The 18,109-nt window shown below is 40.4% G+C and overlaps 1 protein-coding gene across 3 annotated transcripts in view; it reads left to right on the top strand.

Annotated features, from left to right (window-relative positions):
• VOPP1 (VOPP1 WW domain binding protein) overlaps positions 1–18,109 on the top strand; it is a 79,136-nt gene that overhangs the window by 45,581 nt on the left and 15,446 nt on the right. For all 3 annotated transcript variants that reach the window (XM_032710263.1, XM_032710248.1, XM_032710255.1), the window contains one exon: positions 13,980–14,038. In XM_032710263.1, the coding sequence (XP_032566154.1) occupies positions 13,980–14,038 (59 nt within the window). The remainder of the gene's footprint in view (positions 1–13,979; positions 14,039–18,109) is intronic.

Consider the following 18,109-nt stretch of genomic DNA (forward strand, 5'->3'; position numbering starts at 1 on the left):
TGGTTTGTAAGTGGGTACACATGAGAAGATGCTTAGCAACTGAATGCAGAGCCTCAAGAGGTGTAGCTAAGAAAGCATTTCTACTGCGTCTGACTTCAGTGTTTCAAAAGTGGTTTTAGTTTTTAGATTCTTCTTGCCAAGTTTAAGAGGCATATTTTGTTTCATTTCTGTTTCCTGCAAATACCACGTACTTTATTACTTTGTTCTGTATGAAACTTGGGGAGTCCACTCATCCAGGCTACAGACAAGTTGGTTTTTTCAGTGAGATAAGCAAGCAAAACCTCTCTGTGTTTCACACTAGAAACACCCTATGCTTAAAATAGAAGGAAAAACCAGCTCTTCAGCTGTAAAAATGTTTTCCACTTCATGAGTTTTTATTAAGCACATTTTTTTCCTGCTAAACATGCTAGTAAGTCTGCGAGCCTGATATAACCAGCTGGGAAGTTGACTAATAACGTTAAATGAGAAACAAAAAACAGGAGAAAATGTTTGATGTGGACACCCAGTGGTCTACATCATGTTGTCCTCCTTCCCTTTCGCTGCTTGTTGTAGTCATTGACTTGCCTTTGGCATTCACATGAGCTAAAATATCTACCTCCTGCTCAGATAGCCTTGTGCCAGGACTGAAACTGGAGCATATTGTTCCATCATTAAATGGGCAACACTGAATACTTGGGAAATTAACAACAGCTGCAAGTTCTTCAGCTATTTTTATTTGTACTGTGGCTATAATTTTTCTAGTGTGTTTGTGCTGAAGTCAGAAGAGGAAAGGAAAATAGATCCCCCAAGAGGCTCACTTTTTGTTTTTAATTAAAAAAAGGCCCTGCCTAACGAAGGCATCCATAAAACAAATAGTACTGAGGGTCGCTTAGTTTATTCGGTGTTGTGTGGACCTTTAGTCTGGTTGCTGGTATGACTTTCTGGGGATTTTAGTGGCACCTCGGCACATAGTGAGGTTACTGGTGCTCTCCACAATCAGCCCTCTCCTTTAGAAGTCCTGCTATTAAGAGCATCTGTCTTAGCCTTTTGTAAAGATTGCTGGCAGCAAACAATTTGATTTATTTATGTTTTATGCTGTTAGCCAGAGACATAAGCCTAAATCCACGGCAGCCAGTTCGGTGGTCTTTGGATGAGAGTCTAAAATCAAGCTTGGGAAGCTTTAGAGGATGATTGTAAAACAAGATTTCTTAGGTATCAGTTAATAGTCCAGTGACTTGAATCTCTTCCCAAAAGTCGCATGTGTCAGGAATGACAAGGCAGAGCCCACACTTTAAAAAGAAAGGTCAGTGTGGATCCACGATTTGGCCAAAGGGGTTCAGGCTCCTGTGCTGCTCCTTCCGCCACAGTGTCAAGCAGGTCTGTGGCTGCAGAGGGGAGATGGAGAGATAATGCTGGGGGAGAATGAATATCACAGTGTTGCTTGGTGCTTTATTTGAGCACCTGGAATTAATATCCCTCACATGGAGTTAGGATGCTGTCTTGAAGTTTGAAATGTAGCGAGAGAGAGCAGCGGGAAGGGTCACTGAGGGCAAAAATGAATTTTTCACTTATTCTATGGGCTTTTTAATATTCTGACTAAACACTTGGTGAATGCAAAAATGAGAAGAAACCCACACTGAAGCATTATCCTTTCTGAAAGTTCAAGAAGGTGCTCCTTAGAAGCTTTGCCATCGAGCAACTCTAGGAACCAGGCATAAGTGCATTGTTCGTTTACTTGAAAAGCAGTTTAGCAAGGATACTTTTTTTTTTTTTTTTTTTTGGTCCTTTAGCTGAAGAGAGAGGTGGTGGTCCAATTGTTTTGTCTTTTCATGTGACCTAAGTCATGGCTAGACATCCATTCCTTAGTCTGGACATAATTTTAGAAAAATGCGTACCACTGTGGGAATTCATAGCCATTCCTTTAAAAACATTGAAAATGGGTTGGTATATTTCTGAATTTGAGTGGAAATGAATAAAGGAGATGGTTTGCTATTTGTACTTGGTGACCTAAAACTTTAAGGGCAAAGCTAGATCTGTTGCCCCTAACATTTGTGCATGTGCTTACCTTTGCTGCTGTGAACAGTAATAGAGTCTTCTTTGTATATGGAGTCCTATTCTCATATTTGAAAGACTGAGACTATTTGGTATCTGGTGTCTGATTTGGGAGTCTCTAAAGTGGATTAAAGATTTCTTCTGCTTTAGTGAAGCATAGTTTTATTGACATGGGTTAGCACCATTACAGTTAAGCTGTTGGAAGTCTTCATCTTTTCATTGAAAAAGAGCAATAGCAAGTGTGTGCCAAAGGCAAGCAACCTCTCAGGGGTGAGGTGCTAGGCTTTTCCTTTCCCAAATTAGAGGCTAAGCACATTACAAAACCAAGGGTTCATTTTTTTGCCTTGCGCTGTGGGAAGATAAGATTTCTGCCCCGGGCTGGCATTAGGAGATGTAGCTAATTCATGGTGTCATGCTTCTGTGTGTCATGCTTTTCAAACCAGGGCTCCTGGTTTGAAACTTGGTTATAGGTGAAAAATTTTAACTACTGCCTTGCATGGAGGGGACGTGCACCATCTGTCTGCAGTGTAAAAGTGATAAAGCCAGTGGAGCTGTCCCATCATCAATACCCTGTGTAAGATACTGTCATTCCTAAATGGTGTCCTGTTATTCAGAGACTACCTCTGATTTCTTTGGCTGCCACCCTGTTGGTTTCTGACCTCTGAAGCCTGTTTGGAAACGTACTGGGAAGAAGCCTTGACTGTTGCTCAGTGTCGCTGCTGTTTATTCTGGTTAGTCCCAGGTTTTATTCTGCTTCTCATTTTGTTGGTTATCTTGGGCATGTCATTGTCTTCCTTGCTTCTCTGTGCTGCTGCTCCTGTTCCATTTCTTTCTGCCATACATGAGTTTACGTTTGTGGTTACAGTCTAGAGTGTCCTTTTCCTGCTCAGAACTGCCCTGGAAAAATGTGGGAACGGTGATGCTGCTTCGTACTGCTGTAGTGCATTTGTAGTGCTGTTTCCCCTCTGAGATGAACTTGGCTCTTGGAAATGCATCTGGCAGACTTGTGAAGAGAAGGGCAGCATGCCAAGCCATATCCTGTGAAAGCAGAAGCAATGCCCTTGAAATTTGTGGAGTTGCCCACTGCCTGCACAGGGATTAAATTTTCTCCGAAAGTTCAGTTTATGCAACATTATCAACCCTGACCAAAATACACAAGTGTGTGCTTGTCTCTGAACTGTTGGTTATATTTTCATCTGTTAGTGTGGACAGGCACTATTAAAATCCTCAGTGCTTTCAATCTAGTTGAATAATTTTCTAGCTACTAGGTTTATAAATTAAACATTTACGGCCATATCACCTGCTATTATCTGTCCATAGCAATACCTCCAGGCAGGGATCTTGCGCTTTTTTGGAGTGTAGACCATGTGTTAAAGAAGAGCGAATGTTTCATTTATGCCTCATCTCACTCTTGCACTCCTCAGTTACTGAACGTCCCTGAAGTAACCTCAGATATTCTTTGTGAGGAAATAACCTTAATAAAGAGATTTTTGGTGTCTGTGCAGTCTGTATCAAAGAGAAGAGCATTCAGCTCATTGCAGCATCCTGAATTTTTTTTGTCTTGTCAGGTAACTTCCCAATACATGAATATGATCTGTCATCTGCAACCTGGAATAAAGAACGTAACATCAGATGAAGCACAGATCACAAGAGTGGTAGCTAGAGGTCCAAGAGTGATAACTAGGACACAGCTGAAAGCTTGACGGGGTCTCAACAAAATCCATGTATATGGACAGGTGTTGGAGCAAGGGGCATGCACTGAATAACAGGAGAGGAGGAAATGGAAAAAACTACCGACATCTAGCATGTCCTTCATCAAGTTGTGAAGTGAGGGGTTTGAGAGGTGAAAGAAAATGTGAGCCAAGCCATGGCTTCTATGCCTACCCAAAGAGGTTATGTGAATTTGTCTGCTTATGTGTATCCAGTATCTCTGTCTAGATGGTCAACTTTGGAACCTTGTTTTTTCTTCTCCTTCCAGGAAGCTATTTTGAATCTGAAAAAACTCAGGTGATAACTCAAACCAAGGAAATGATCCTTTTAGAAAAATGCCAAAACTCACATGCTTTTGATTTAAATGAAGAGATTTGTCACATTCTTAGTGGTTTATGTTGAAATTGGACAATTTGGGACATTGCAGATTATTGTTTAGGTACATTCAGGCTTGTAATAAAAGAAAAGCAAATGTTAAGGTCTTATGTAGGAAATTCCTTCATTTGGAAAATTAGAAGGCATTGTTACTTGCCTGAAAGTGTTATCTATTTATTTGCTATTGTAGTCCTTTAACAGGACATACTCCAAGGACAAATGCTTAGTATTTCTTCCTGCTCAAATAAGTAGTTGTGAGGTACAGCTGTTGGATTTGTCTCACTGGAATTTAATAATCATATGCTATTGCTGTGGCAGTGTATTGGACTGTCTGAGTAGGAGTCAGTTCAGGTTCTTAGTTTAAATTAAAAGGCATTGATGTTTCAGTCTACCTGAAGACCACAATAGAACATCTCCCTGAAAGCTTGAATTGACTTGTTAAACAAATACAAATTACAGTCAGTTAACTCTTCAGCTGTTTTTTTCTCTGAGGAGAGTTTTGGCCTGAGAAAGAGAGGTGTTTGCTGCCAAATCAGTAGGAACTTTAATAGACTGCAAGAATAGAAAAATGTGATTATTAGTCTGGATGAACCCAAACCCATAAACTCCTCCCAGTGTTCCAATAACTGTGTCCCAGAGCAAATGGTCTTCTGGACTCCAGTGTGGAGATGGTTGTATCACAGTCCTGTTCGATGAGCTAGGCTTGCAGACCAGACCATGCTCACATTTGCTGTGTTACTATCAAAGTTTTGGTGTTTACTTCAAGGTGTAGTTAGTCTAATATAGCTGAATCAAATGAACTGAAGTTTCCTTTAGAACAGTTTCTCCAGTCCCGGTTTGGTCATTAAACCAGACTGGGCCTGTACCATAAATTATACATCTGTGCTTTTCCCTTGAGATGCTGATTTGCCTTGTGAGGATGTGGAGGACACAATAATGATGGCTGCCAATGGAAGTTTCCGTAGGTAAGCATTGACTTCACTGTTAAGCAGGTGGGAGTTGACCAAAAATGAAGCTTCTCCCAGCAGTGCATTCCAGTAGATGCTTCTGCTCAAAGAAGTACCTGGATTCTGACTTGCCAGGGTTTTTTAGAAACTGGTTTTCAAATATGAGAATGTTTCCAAGGTAACCTCTTTAATCTCCAGTGTGTTCAGATGCTTACTAATTTAATATACACGACATGTGTAATCTGATTTCAAATTAACAGATGCTCCTAAAGACAATCTAATGCTAAACATGGTGGGTTTCTAGAATAACCTCTTCAAGGTGAGAACTTACCTTGGCCTTTCATACCTTGCAGGGGAACAGCACTTAGATGATATTTCATTATTATCGATTTCTTTTGTTCCCTACACTGGGCGTGTGATTGGTCATGGATTCTGCCTCTTTTTTTTTTTTTCTTTTTCTGAGACTAAGTAGTTGCTACCTTCAGTGTAACAGATGTTTTCAGGACTTCTGAGCACAAAGGATTTTGATCCAGTATTTGCAGTTTTTCAATAAGTATCTCAGAATGCAGACAAGGGAAAAGTCTTAGTTGAATAAAAAAATATTTTGTTTTCCAATATCTTCTCATAAGAAGAATCTGAGAAAGGTGTGCATCCCTGAATTAAATGTCAAGAATGAAAAATAAGGGTATTAGGGAGGGGAGCAAGAGTTGCTGTGATTATGCAGCTGCGCTCTGTCCTGTCAGCTTGTGCTCTCTCTCTGTGGAACAAACGAGCTCATGGGGGATGCATAACATCAATAGAACAAAGCCCAGGAACTCCCAAAGCAACTGCCCTGTGTCCTGGTGACCATCAAAGAAATCTATTTTCCTGCAGCCTTTGATGGGCTGTCATAGCTTAACTAACTGGCATCTGTAGCACAATGCTGTTAAGTGCCTTGATCTTGTCTGCGCTGCAAATGACTAAGAAAATTGAGTTCTGAATTCATCTTCTTTTGCTCAGTCTTTCTTTGCTTTGCTTTTATTATTATGGGAGATGAAAAACAGCCCCTGAGGATTTAAGTACTAGGTAATTTAAAGGCTGTTTTCATTCGTGGGATGGTAAAGTGGAAGAATGAAATGCATGTAAGAAACTGGCAAATTTACCAGTTCAGCACGGACTGAAGGGAATGAATGCTGGTATGGGATTAGATAAAAATGTGGAAACCCCAAATCTAGACTTTGCCCTTAATAGTACTATAGATAGCATCAGTTCCTGTGAGTAGTAAGTCTCCACCGAGGGTTGAGGCTGGAGATGAACCAAGCTTCCAGTTCTTAGTCAAAGGAAAGCAAGCTTGGTGTCCATGTTAATGCTGACATTGAAAGTTTATTAATGTTCATTAGAGGCTTAAAATGAAAACCATTGTATCACCAAATCATTTTATCTGAAAAAATTAGAATTAGTTTTGTTTCATTTTTAAGGAGATTGAAGGTGGAAATAGTGAATGTCCTCACTCTCGGCATGGTCTTCCTTTCAATTCCTGACAAATGATCCCTTCCCCCCATGCACCCTAATTCATAGGTTGTTTTACGAGGTGACTTATGACTTGCTCTGTAGCTAAAGAATGCAAATAATAGTAACCTTGGTTTTATTTTTCATGCACATATAAAAGGAAACAGAATAATTGCAGAAGCTAAATTCAATTTTGGAGCTGTGGAACCTGCCCAGTACAATTTGGAACAGATCAACTGCTTGTGGTAGATTTGGGAAAATGTTACATCTGTTTCCTTGCAGTTGGAACAAAAAAGTCTGCCACTTACTCCCTTGAAGCTCCAGTGGAATGTTGAGTCTTTTTTGCTTTTCTTGGGTGAAAATGCATTCAATATGTGGCATGCCTCATACTTTCTTGCAGGTCTTATATTAGAACTTTCAATGTAAGGTCAATTCCACCAGGAAAGTTTAACTGCCCCTCCACTCCCCCAGCTTTTATGTTTGTGCAAATATTGCTGAGTTTGTGGGTACAGAAATAAGAAGGTAAAGCAACTCTTGACCTTCTTTGGTACTGAGGATCTCTTGGCACTTCATAAGCATCTGACTTGACATTCTGATGGAGATCCAAGCTGAATATTTCACATAACTGTGACAACTATCATAAGTGCATTTTCCAAACAGTTTGAAAAAGATTGAGTGCAGTTTTTCCATCCAAGGCAGTCAATGGTTGTTTGAGTTGATAGCAAGTAGAATACGAGTCAGCAGTGTGCCCTGGAAGCCAGGAGGGCCAGCCATGTCTTTGGGTGCATCAAAGACAGCCTCACCAGCCAGTCCAGGGAGGTTATTGTCCCGCTCTATTCTGCAATGGTGTGGCTCCACCTTGAGTCCTGTGTGCAGTTTTGGGTGCCACAGTATAAGAAGGACATAAAATTTTTAGAGTGTGTCAAGAGAAGGGTGACTGAGATGGTGAAAGGCCTTGAGGGCAAGAATTATGAGGAGTGGCTGAGGTCACTTGGTTTGTTGAGACTGGAGAACAGAAGGCTGAGTGGTGATCTCATTGAAGTCTATAACTTCCTCAAGAGGAGTAGTGGATGGGCAGGTGCTGATCTCTCTCTCATGATGAGCAGTAAGACATGAGGAGATGGAATGAAGCTGTGACGGGAAGTTCAAATTGGATAGCAGGAAAAGGTTCTTCACTGAGAGGGTCGCTGGTCACTGGAACAGCCTCCTCAGGGAGTGGTCATGACACTAAACCTGAGAGAGTTCAAGGAGCATCTGGATGATGCTCTTAGCCATATGGTTTAGAGTTAGATGGTCCTGTGAGGAACAGGGACTTGGACTGAATGATCCTCATAGGGTCCTTCCAAGTTGAGATATTCTGTGATTCTATGATAGTTGTGCTTATCAGTTTCTCATATTATTGCTCACACATGTGAAGAGATAATTAGTAGGTGCGACTGCTGAGACTTGAAAGAGAACTGAGAAGTGAGTGAGGTGATATGGGTAAGGTTTTATACAGACGATTTGTCCCTCCGGAGCGCGGTACAACGGGGTGGGAGGTGCGGAGGGCGCTGTCCGCGGTGCTGAGAGCGCGGCAGAGATCGGGGGGTGCTGACCCCGCACCCTCCGTGTCGTGGGCTCTGAAAAATAAGGATCTCTTGCTTTGCCTTTTATTTCTTCCTTTTTTCCTCTTTTGGATACGGAGGAAAGAATTTTATTCAATTGCAGTTGTGTTGTTCTAGGACTAAAGTGCATTTGCAATTTGCTGCATAATGGCAAAAAAAAAAAAATTAACGAAATAAATGAGTCAGGTTCCTGAAATGAAGTTGCACACAAGGGATATTTGTATTCCTTTTGCAGGAAAGGTTAATAGATCTAAATGTGAAATAATGCTTTGTGATGGGAAGCTATCTAATGCTAAAGCCACATTAATTCGAAATAAAAATATGATGATTAATGCATATGCACTGAGCAGCACAAGAAATAATAAGAATTAGCTGCTTGGGCTGGAATCTTTTACTGTTGCAAAATGCACACTGATTAATTCAAGGTGGAAAAGTTGTTACTTTTAAGAATCCTATATGAGAAATATTCCCTTCTTTCTTAGAAAGTCTAATCAAAACCAACTCCTCCTGAAATATATAAAAATAATTCCTTATACTGTGAGTTATATGACTTTGTAATCTTGGTGTTGATGAAACAGGTGTATAACTGAAATAGTATTTGTTCTTTTTATTGTTACATGGGAGGGAAAGCTTGGTAGAGAATAGGCATCCTTTTATACAAGAGCATCCTTCTGTTTCCTTGTTATCTCAGTAAATAAAAATACCTTAACATAATCTTGGGTTTTAGTGAGAGTTGCTTCTGTCTTTTGTGGCAACAGTATAAGTTGAAATGACTGGTAACACTCACTGGCTTGTGAGCTCTGTTTCTTAGAATAGTTTTGCAGATGGGCTACTTTCAGCTGTGAGCATCAAGAGGGAAGAAGTAGGAATTAATTTGATGCTTCCACCTCTTACCTAGGCACTGAAAGGGATAGTGTTCTGAAAACTGATGCAATTTTAAAGATCAGATCCTGTAAAACATTGTGATTCCTAGCCAATAATGTGCCTTCTGGAACCGCTTATTTAGTGTGGACTTGCACTGTAGACTTTCCCATTCTTTTGTTTGGGCTTCATCGAGTATTTGCCAGGTGCAGTGTCCAATAAAACTGGGAGAGATCTGAGTTTTGCAAGAGGCCTTCTATAACAGAATCAGCAGGTACAGACAGTTGTTTCTCAGATCCTGTGGAGCCATATGGTGAGAAAGGTGTTGTCCTTCCCATTTCCTCAATTACTAGTTTGATCTAGCTGTATGGAAGGCAGAGTTTTGGCTCTGTGTTGGAATAGGATTATGTGATGCTCAGAAACAATAAGGTCTTGTTTAATGTCATATATACTTCTAACTCCTTCCTATTCATCTGTGTATTAGTCCTAGCAGGGCCCCAGAGGCTGTAGCCACAAGAATGATATTTGGATCAACTTGCACACTACTAATGTATAGTGTATACCCAGCTAAGTGGGATGTAACAACCACTAAACAGGTCATCTCAGAATACCAGGAACTATTTTCATCATGTCAGTATAGCAGGTCACTGTTAAATACCTGCTTTTTTCTTTCTGAATCTACCTGCTTGCATCCTTATAACTGTAATACCTAGTGGAAAAGAAAGAAGCTTGCTCTCAGTTGCTGATAACTGACAGGGTTTTATTGACCTTGTGATTGATAGCAGACCTGTGCCTCCTAAGAATCTGTTTGAGCAGATGTCACAAACTCTCTCTGAATGTCCCTTCAGCATACAGATTGCAGTTGCTCTCCCCCTGCCCTCCACAAACAGGGCTGTCCATGGCAGGCTGCTTTTTCATTGGTGCCTGTAACAAAAATATACTGTATGAGTACAGTATATAATATATATATATAATATATAAATACAGAAAGTATTTACTATTTGCATATGGAGCTTTAATTGCTTTTGCTTTTTTGTTATTAATTCAAGCCTCCAATAAAGCACACTCCAATAAAGTGTGAATCCACTGCTCCCTTGATTGCAAAGAGTAATTAATTGGTCAGATCTATTTTCTTTTTGTTGTCCTGTGGACTGAGAGATAATGATGTGCAATGGGGAGGACATTCCTGCTACAGATAGTATTTCTGCAAATCCTGCAAAGCATAGCTAATGATCTGTGGAGTACCATCCAACATTCAGTGAGCAGGCTGCCTGCCTGCTCTGTCGTCCCCCACACCATGTGCATACATATGCATTTGTGTTCTGTATTTTATGGTGTGATCAAAACCAGTCTTTGGTTAACGTTTTAGTAACTCCTATTTCTCGTTGTTCTTACTAGCAGCAGTAACATTTGCAATTTTGATCTGTGGCAAGAAGCACATTTCCTTTCTTAAAAGAAATCTGAAATAATTTAGAGACCACAGAAAAGGGTGGCTTGCAACTCGCGTTGCTGCAGTCTTGCAAACAGTCTACAAGACAGATGCTGATTTATTTAAAATCAAACAAACAAAAAAAATGAGGCTTGTGTTTTTTCTTTCCAGATATGCAAACTTAAGGAATGTATTCAAGCATCTGGCTAATTCACATACCATTAATTCTCTAAAGAATACATATGCATACCCAATTAGACCTGCATCATTTATTTAAAAAATGAATGTACTCTTGTATTTGTATTTTATAGCTGTGCCAAATTGCTAAAGGACATAGAAGGAAGAATTTTATAAGCAAAATGTGCAGAACTCTTTGCCTAGAAAAGTTGAAAGTATCAACAAGGCTGTACCTGAGCTTAGTTTAAAAACCATTGTCGTACTATTTTGCTATTAGTGAATGGGTTAGTGGCTTTTTAAATACAGGAATAAATGCTTGTTAGGAACTGAGATGCGGCCTGTCTTTGTACTGGAGCTAGCAAAGGGGGCACCGATCCTGATGTCTGAGGTCCTATCGTATTGCAGTAATATAACTACTCTTCCCTTTGTATCTGTTTTGTCGGTTGCAGTGAGTTCCTGCCAGCTGTGGTTTCTTGAGGTTTTAATAGCCTAAAACAACTATAACAATGTGACTCTCCAAAGGCTGAGAGCCTGATGCTGATGGCATATGTCTCCTCTCACTCTTGTATGGCTCTCCACCAGCTCAGCTATGAGGCCAGTACCAGTCAGAAGAATAATTTAGATCTTGGCAAGAGGCGGATTATCATAGCCTTTTTCAGAGGATGTATGTGGGATGGGAAAAATTAATCTGTGCCCTGACCACCTTGTTCATCTCTCTGGTAACCTGAGTGCTAAAGACACTCAAATCCTTAGAGTCAATGACACTCTTGTCTTATTCTTAGCAGCAAATTCCTGTGAGGTCTGCTAACCAGCAGTAGAGACAGTGGTTAGTAGTCGCCTGCCTTATGTCAGGTTTTGCTGGAGTAAAGTTGCCATGGAGATGGGCAGGAGTTTAACTGAGCAGGGACCGCAGCAGTTCGCCCCATGCGTGTAAATTTGTTTGACATGTCATGTGTATCAGATTTGGCTCTGCTGCTCACATCTGAAGTCCACTGGCTTTTTGTGCCCGATTTCCTTGTAGGAGAGCTGAACAATTGCCATGCAATATTCATAGCACTGTGGTATTAAAAAAAGGCGGAATTGGGATTGGTGCCCGCTCTTCCAGAGCCAATATAAAAGCAAATTGGGGCACCAAAGGATGTTTAATGCAAGTAACTAAGCCCTGTAAAGTAGAAGGAACTACCCCAAGCTGGAGCCTTTCTTAGGACAGTAGTAGAGGTATTGCCTGTCTGAAAAAGAGAATTGTTTAGAGGCAGAAACAGAAGTCCTATAACTTGGGAGATGTTGGAAGGAGGAATCTTTCCAACTCATTTTAGAACTTGTAAAGCAGATTAAAATATGGGGAAGATTGCTGAATATAAATGTCTGCTTTACACTTGTAAAGGGTCCATGTGCTCAGAAACATTGCTGGGAAAACATCAATTAAAATGCTTGGGACTGACAAAGGCTTTAAGGCTGTTGAGGTAAACGGTGACTCATATTGGCTGAGAAGTAGGAATGAAAAAACACTTAATGGCCTACACCCCAAGCTGTACTCTGGAAAGAGGCTTCCCAAGGAGTTGACCTGCAGGCACTGGGATTTTAGCCAATGCCTGCTGATCTACAGGCTCCAAAGGTGAAGAGCCAAAGTATTTTTCAGTGATTTAGCAGCACGCCTGCTGCGTTTACAATGCATGTATGTTTTCAGGGTGTTATAGAGAGAAACTTGACATATTTCTAATTTTAGAATAAGAGAAAACAGCCATCTGGTGAAAATATTTTGAAGGAAGGGTTAAAAATTTGGAAGCCTCGAAGCAGGAAGAGTGGGGGAGGGGAGAATAGGGCAAATGCAAAGATGGATCTTTGAACACCACTTTCTCCAGCAGAAACTATGGAGCCCTCCAGAATATGCTGCCTGGACTGTGGTGTCAATTTGAGAGGGGAACAAGGCTTCTTGTTGTGCTTATCCTGAGGAAAAAACTCTGGTTCTTTCAGAAGAAGCTGAAGCTTGTGCATCTAGAAGACCAGTGTGAGCTTGTTGTATTAATGGAAAAAGGCCTGATCACATGCATCAAAAGCATCTTCCCCCTCTTCCTCCTCCTCCCCTATCTCCTGTACCGCTCTTAACAATTTAATCCATAGCAGTTTGTCTTCATGGGTTGTAATTGATCTGTCTGTGATTTAGCTCATCAGATGCTCATTAAAGAGCTTGCAACCTTTTTTATTCATGAGGAGTGAGAGTCAGGGATCTTAAAACACTTTGTCTTTGTCTTAACTGGATTCATTTAGTATTCTGGGATTTGGGGAGGCTAATAAACTAATACGAGCTATTATTTAAAGGTGAGCTGCCAAGTGAACATGAAGGATGATCCAAGCACCGCCAGTGTGCTGAGTGCTCTCCAGCAGTGGGTGTCAGGTGGGAGCAGCAGAGGGAATCATTGCTAAAACCTCAGCAAGGTACTCCTCACTGCTCTGTGGTGGGTGTCCCACAATGCCCTGCCTGTATGCGATCGGGGAATGCAACTTGCAGTGGAGCTCCTGGAGCTATGTCTGCAATGGAGATGGCATTTCATGCTAGGGATGCCAGCAGGATGCACAGAAATATTTTGTACTTTGTAGAGTTTGTGCTTGACATCTGGTTTTCTTTCTTAAGCGCCCCTATTGTTCCGAGCTGCCGTCTGTACTCTGGCAGTGCCCATAACGATGTGTGCTTCCCACGTTCCTGGCACACACATGCTGAGAAAATGCCTGTCGCCATCCTTTAACAAGGATACGCTGACAATCTGCAAAAGAGAACAATACCCCTGGGCTGCAGAAAGCGGTTTCCTTTCCCCAGCACTTTAATGAACACTTGAGATATTTCTAGGCTGTAGGAAGAGGAGGTGGGATAGATGGTTCTTCATTCTACTCCTTTCTGAGCCTGGCTCTGCATGCCAGACACTTCCAAAAAGATGAATAATTCCCTACAATTATTGTATTTACTGTGTAGTCGTAGGCATAGTGTCATCAAATTGCTTATGCCTTGGAGTTCTCTTAAGTGACTGTAATCACAAGTGGGCTTTTATGTTGTCTGTGACCTTTTAAGGCAGAGAACATATGCAGCTGGATCCTGTGCCTGCGCCAAATGTACTGACATTGTGAACCATGGGAGGCTGTGAGGCTCCCCAGACAAAGCCCTGCATGAGGGATCTGAACCTTGGCAGGACACGGTGCCATTTACTTCCCAGTCACTGTTGTATCAGGATTGGGAAAGCTTTGGGAATATAAACCTTTCCTAACTGCTCAGAGTCACAGTATTTATAAATACTCTAAGCTTGTGTTTATAATTGTATGTTATTCTGTGCAAATACTAATACCATATTTGTTCTTTCTTTGTAGTGTACAGAGGCCAAAAAGCATTGCTGGTATTTTGAAGGATTATATCCTACATATTATATGTAAGTAATCATCACTTTCCTTGTTCAAGAGAGAATTAGATTGTGTAGGCTCTTAGACTGTTGTTCTTTCACTAATTGTACTTCTTGCATAACTTCTTTGAGACTTCTATAATAAAAATGAAGGTGCAATAAACTTCCATTTCCCTCCTTCTCTATGACCCATCTCTTTCCCTTTCTTCTTATTAAAAGAAGCATACAGATTCATTTTGCCACACACCCCAGATGACCTTTCCAATTGAAAACAAAACTCAGGTCCTTAAACAGCTCTTATTTCAGAACACTGAAAGGAAACAGAAGTAGACCTGTGTGCGGACAGTTCTCCCTTTGTTAGGAACAAGGACAGGTAATCAGACAGAATACCAAGAATGCTTTGAAAGTAACTTTGTTCCTCCTGCTAATACTGTTGTTTAATTTAGGGAGTTGAGATGATTTGTTATCAGTGGCATAACTGTCCTTTTGATGAGTGACGTCTACATTCACATAAGGCTTGGTTGTGAACCAAATGTAAATGACCTGTGGGTGTATGATTGAGGATCTCTCTGAACTGCAGTTTTCTGTTTCATATTGCCCACAGCAGAACAAAAAGGGGGGGGGATGGAGAAATATGTGGGTGGGAGATACATTCCATGTGGATTTGGGGGCAGAAAGGAGATAACTGTAGTAAATTTTGTCCCCAGGTTGTATAACTTTATAATTGCAAACACTTGTAAACACAGGTTTAAAAAAATAAAAACAAAATGGGGTGGAAGAGTAGGCAGCAGCATTAGGTTGTCTGTTCCCTGAGCAAGCTCTTCCTTGCTGAAGGATTGGAAAATACTGTAATCCTTATGCTACCCAAGAACTTTCCTCCCTTTTTTTCTCCACCTCCACTTCATCTGCCAGAAGTGGGAGAGAAATGCTAGACAAAAAGCAGTGAGGAAGCTAGGCAAGAAGCAAAGCTCACTGAAAGAATGAAACACTGTATGACTTAATCATCCATAATCCTGGATATTAACTACTTAGGAAGTGTTTGTGCCTAGAATTCACTGTATTTTTTTCAAGTGACTGAAATGTTGAGAATTACTCATAAATGATTGGCCAGAACAGATGGGGGAATTTAAATAAGAGAGTTTTCTTTGCATGCTAATAACAACAGGACTTTGGTTCCACCTACATTTTATTCTGTTTTGCTGCAATTTGGGAAAGAAACTGGAATGTTATGAAATTATAAAAATTCCACTGTACCTTAACATTCAGAAGTGTGTTATTCATTGTCACCTTGGTGTTCTGCCACATGCTTTCACAGCCAATGTTTGTCTCCCTTGGCAATGCTTAGATATTGGGTGTTAGTTCAGACCGTTTGTGCCGCAGGTAAATACATACAGAGTCGTGCAAAAGGAAGGGGTTCAAAAAAAGTCCTGTTGTACATTGGCAATGTCAGGTCAATCAGAAGACTGTTCTTGTGTGTTTTTGTGGTAGTTACTGCAGCACCATGTTATCTGAATCACTGCATAAAAGTGTTGTGATTTCCAGTCTCCTGCACAGTGTAAGTAAATGGAAAAAGGAAGGGGAAAGGGGTGGGATGTGTGTGCTAGGTGATTGTTTAGATGGTGATGAATGTCGTGTTAATGCTGTTGTTGTTGTGATTATGAGTTTAAGGGGAAAGAAGAAACACTAAGGAAGGACAACAAGGATTTTGGGGTATGGTAAAGCTGAGAGGATAGATAATGTATGACAAGTGAAGAAATTTGGAAAGGAGGGGAGAGAGGGTATTTGAGGACATTGGAGCCCAGTAGGTTTAAAGGGGGCATGATCAAAACAATAGGAAGGTCATTTAGATCTTCAGTGCCTGGGGTTTCCTATTTTGTTACTTATGCAATTTCAATTTCTGTTGTCTAGGATCCCCAGCTGCTTCCTACCTGAGCTGTCTTTTCACACCTATATGGTGGAGAAGAGGCGCAACACCAATCTCAATATCTTAGGGTGAAGCCCCATTGCTTCAGCAGTTGTTTGACCCTTCACTGAGTTAATTCAATTTGCTAATCCCACAGAAAGTTGCTCATTTTAGCACATTCGAGTCAGTGTTGAATCAGCATGGTATAGTTTTTGGCAAACACTGGTGAAATGGGAGGAAGGGAGTATTCTGCATATTATGGGGGAGGAGGCATGAATAGCTTTGTCTTCATTAGCATATGGTTATATGTTAAATGATCTGGAGGCATAATATGTAACTTTATCCTGAGAGTGCCTCCTCTATGCAAATCTAGATCTGGAATGTGCTGTAGTGAAATGGGTTTTATTTTATCTTACACTTTCTGTAGCAACAGTCCATAAGAAGCAGATATATTTAGTTAAATGATTTTGCACTAGATTCCGTTCCTTTCTGTCGCTGGTTTTCTGATAGAGCTTTTTATCTACCCTGTTAACATATGTAGTCTTTCCTTTGGTCTTGAGACTATTTTTGAAGACTTACGAAACCTGGCAACCCTTTTTAATAATTTCCCAGTGATTTCAGTCCAGTGCTGGCACTGTGTAACATCTCTCACGAAGACAGTTTGTATTATAATGAAAAAGTTGGCACGTCAGCTCAGAAATGCCAAATCCTCTGTCAATTCACAAATGTAGTGTGGAGTGCTGGGACTGAGGTATACCTGGGCTGGCATGTCTGCATGTCTTATCACTTCTGGGTAGGCACATCCTCCTAGAAGCTGCCTCTTTTTAAATTACCCAGAGTAATAGAAATCCAGTGGACCATCACATAAAATGGTGGTTTGCTTTTATCAGAAGTTTAAAGGCAAGATAGCTGAGTTAATCTTTCCTGTAAAGGCTCTGCTTGAGCCATCCAAAGACAGAGATAAGAACGTGTCTGCTGAGCAAGAGGAACATGGGATAAGAAAGCAGTGTGCCAAAATAAGTGTTCTGGAAATTCAGCTAGATTTGAGGGGAGGGAGGTAAAAGTAGCAGTGATATGACTGTTCTTTCAGAGCTTAAGTTTTTGGGTTTTTTTTAGTTTTTTAGTCAATCTGTCTTTCAGTGTAATTATTTGAAAAAGGAAAATCTGTTAGAGATGTTGCTCAAAACTTTCTTAAAACACATTGGCCATGCTTTCTGTCTTAACAGCTAGGGCAATGGTTGAAGATCGCAGTTACAGAACTGATACATCTTTCTGTCCAAATATTTAATAGTATTAGTACCTTTTAAAAATTATTTTTCAACTGGACATAATTGTTCTATCCTTCTTATGTCATCAGTAAGCTTTAGTTTAATTCAAACATACTTCTTCCAAGTAGAATTCCATTTCTTAAGACTCGACTGAGGATTTGATAACTTTCCAAACTTTTCTTCCTCTCCTGTGTTATTCAGGTTATTTAGAATCAGAAATGAACATGGAAAGCTTACTAGGAATCTGAGAGTCATACATTAGTCTTATACTGTTAATACAGAGAATTTCCAAGACTGCTCATAACTTACTTCACTAACCAAAGTAATCATTTCTCCATATCCTAGTTCCGCAAGTTACAAGATATTGTTGCCAGTTAGATACTTTTCTCCTGTTTCAGCAACATGTTTATTATATGGCCTGGAAAAATAAATAAACAAATATAAGGAGGAGAAAGGAATTAGCTATTGGAGTCTAATTCTTATCCTTTGGAAAAGCGGGGACACGACTTGTTCCTGACTTTGCTTAAAGAATTAGATCGTATATCTCCTTGTGTGGATGTAGAGAAAGCAATTCAGAAAGCTGCCTCAAAAGACTCGACTCTGATGCTCTACAAGGATCCTCATCCTACTGTCACTTACGTAAGCCAGCTCAACCTTATTCTGGATGTGTTGATGGTTGACAGAAGAAATGGTCAAGGTACTTCTCTTTCATGACAATAATCTGAAAAGTAACATAATGAATGCATTAAATTGCAAAACCACCTCTTCTGTATGCAGATGCCAGCAGCACTTAAGATACTCCAGATGTTTTTTCCAATTCTGAACTGGGAATGAATAGGAGAGAGAAGGCTGCCTTACATTTTGCTGATGAGGAGTAGTTTGACTAGAATAACTGTGAATGTCCCCCTCATTGCAGGGTGAAATATGTTC

Source organism: Chiroxiphia lanceolata, chromosome 1 (genome assembly GCF_009829145.1).
Source record: "Chiroxiphia lanceolata isolate bChiLan1 chromosome 1, bChiLan1.pri, whole genome shotgun sequence".
Lineage (NCBI taxonomy): Eukaryota > Metazoa > Chordata > Aves > Passeriformes > Pipridae > Chiroxiphia > Chiroxiphia lanceolata.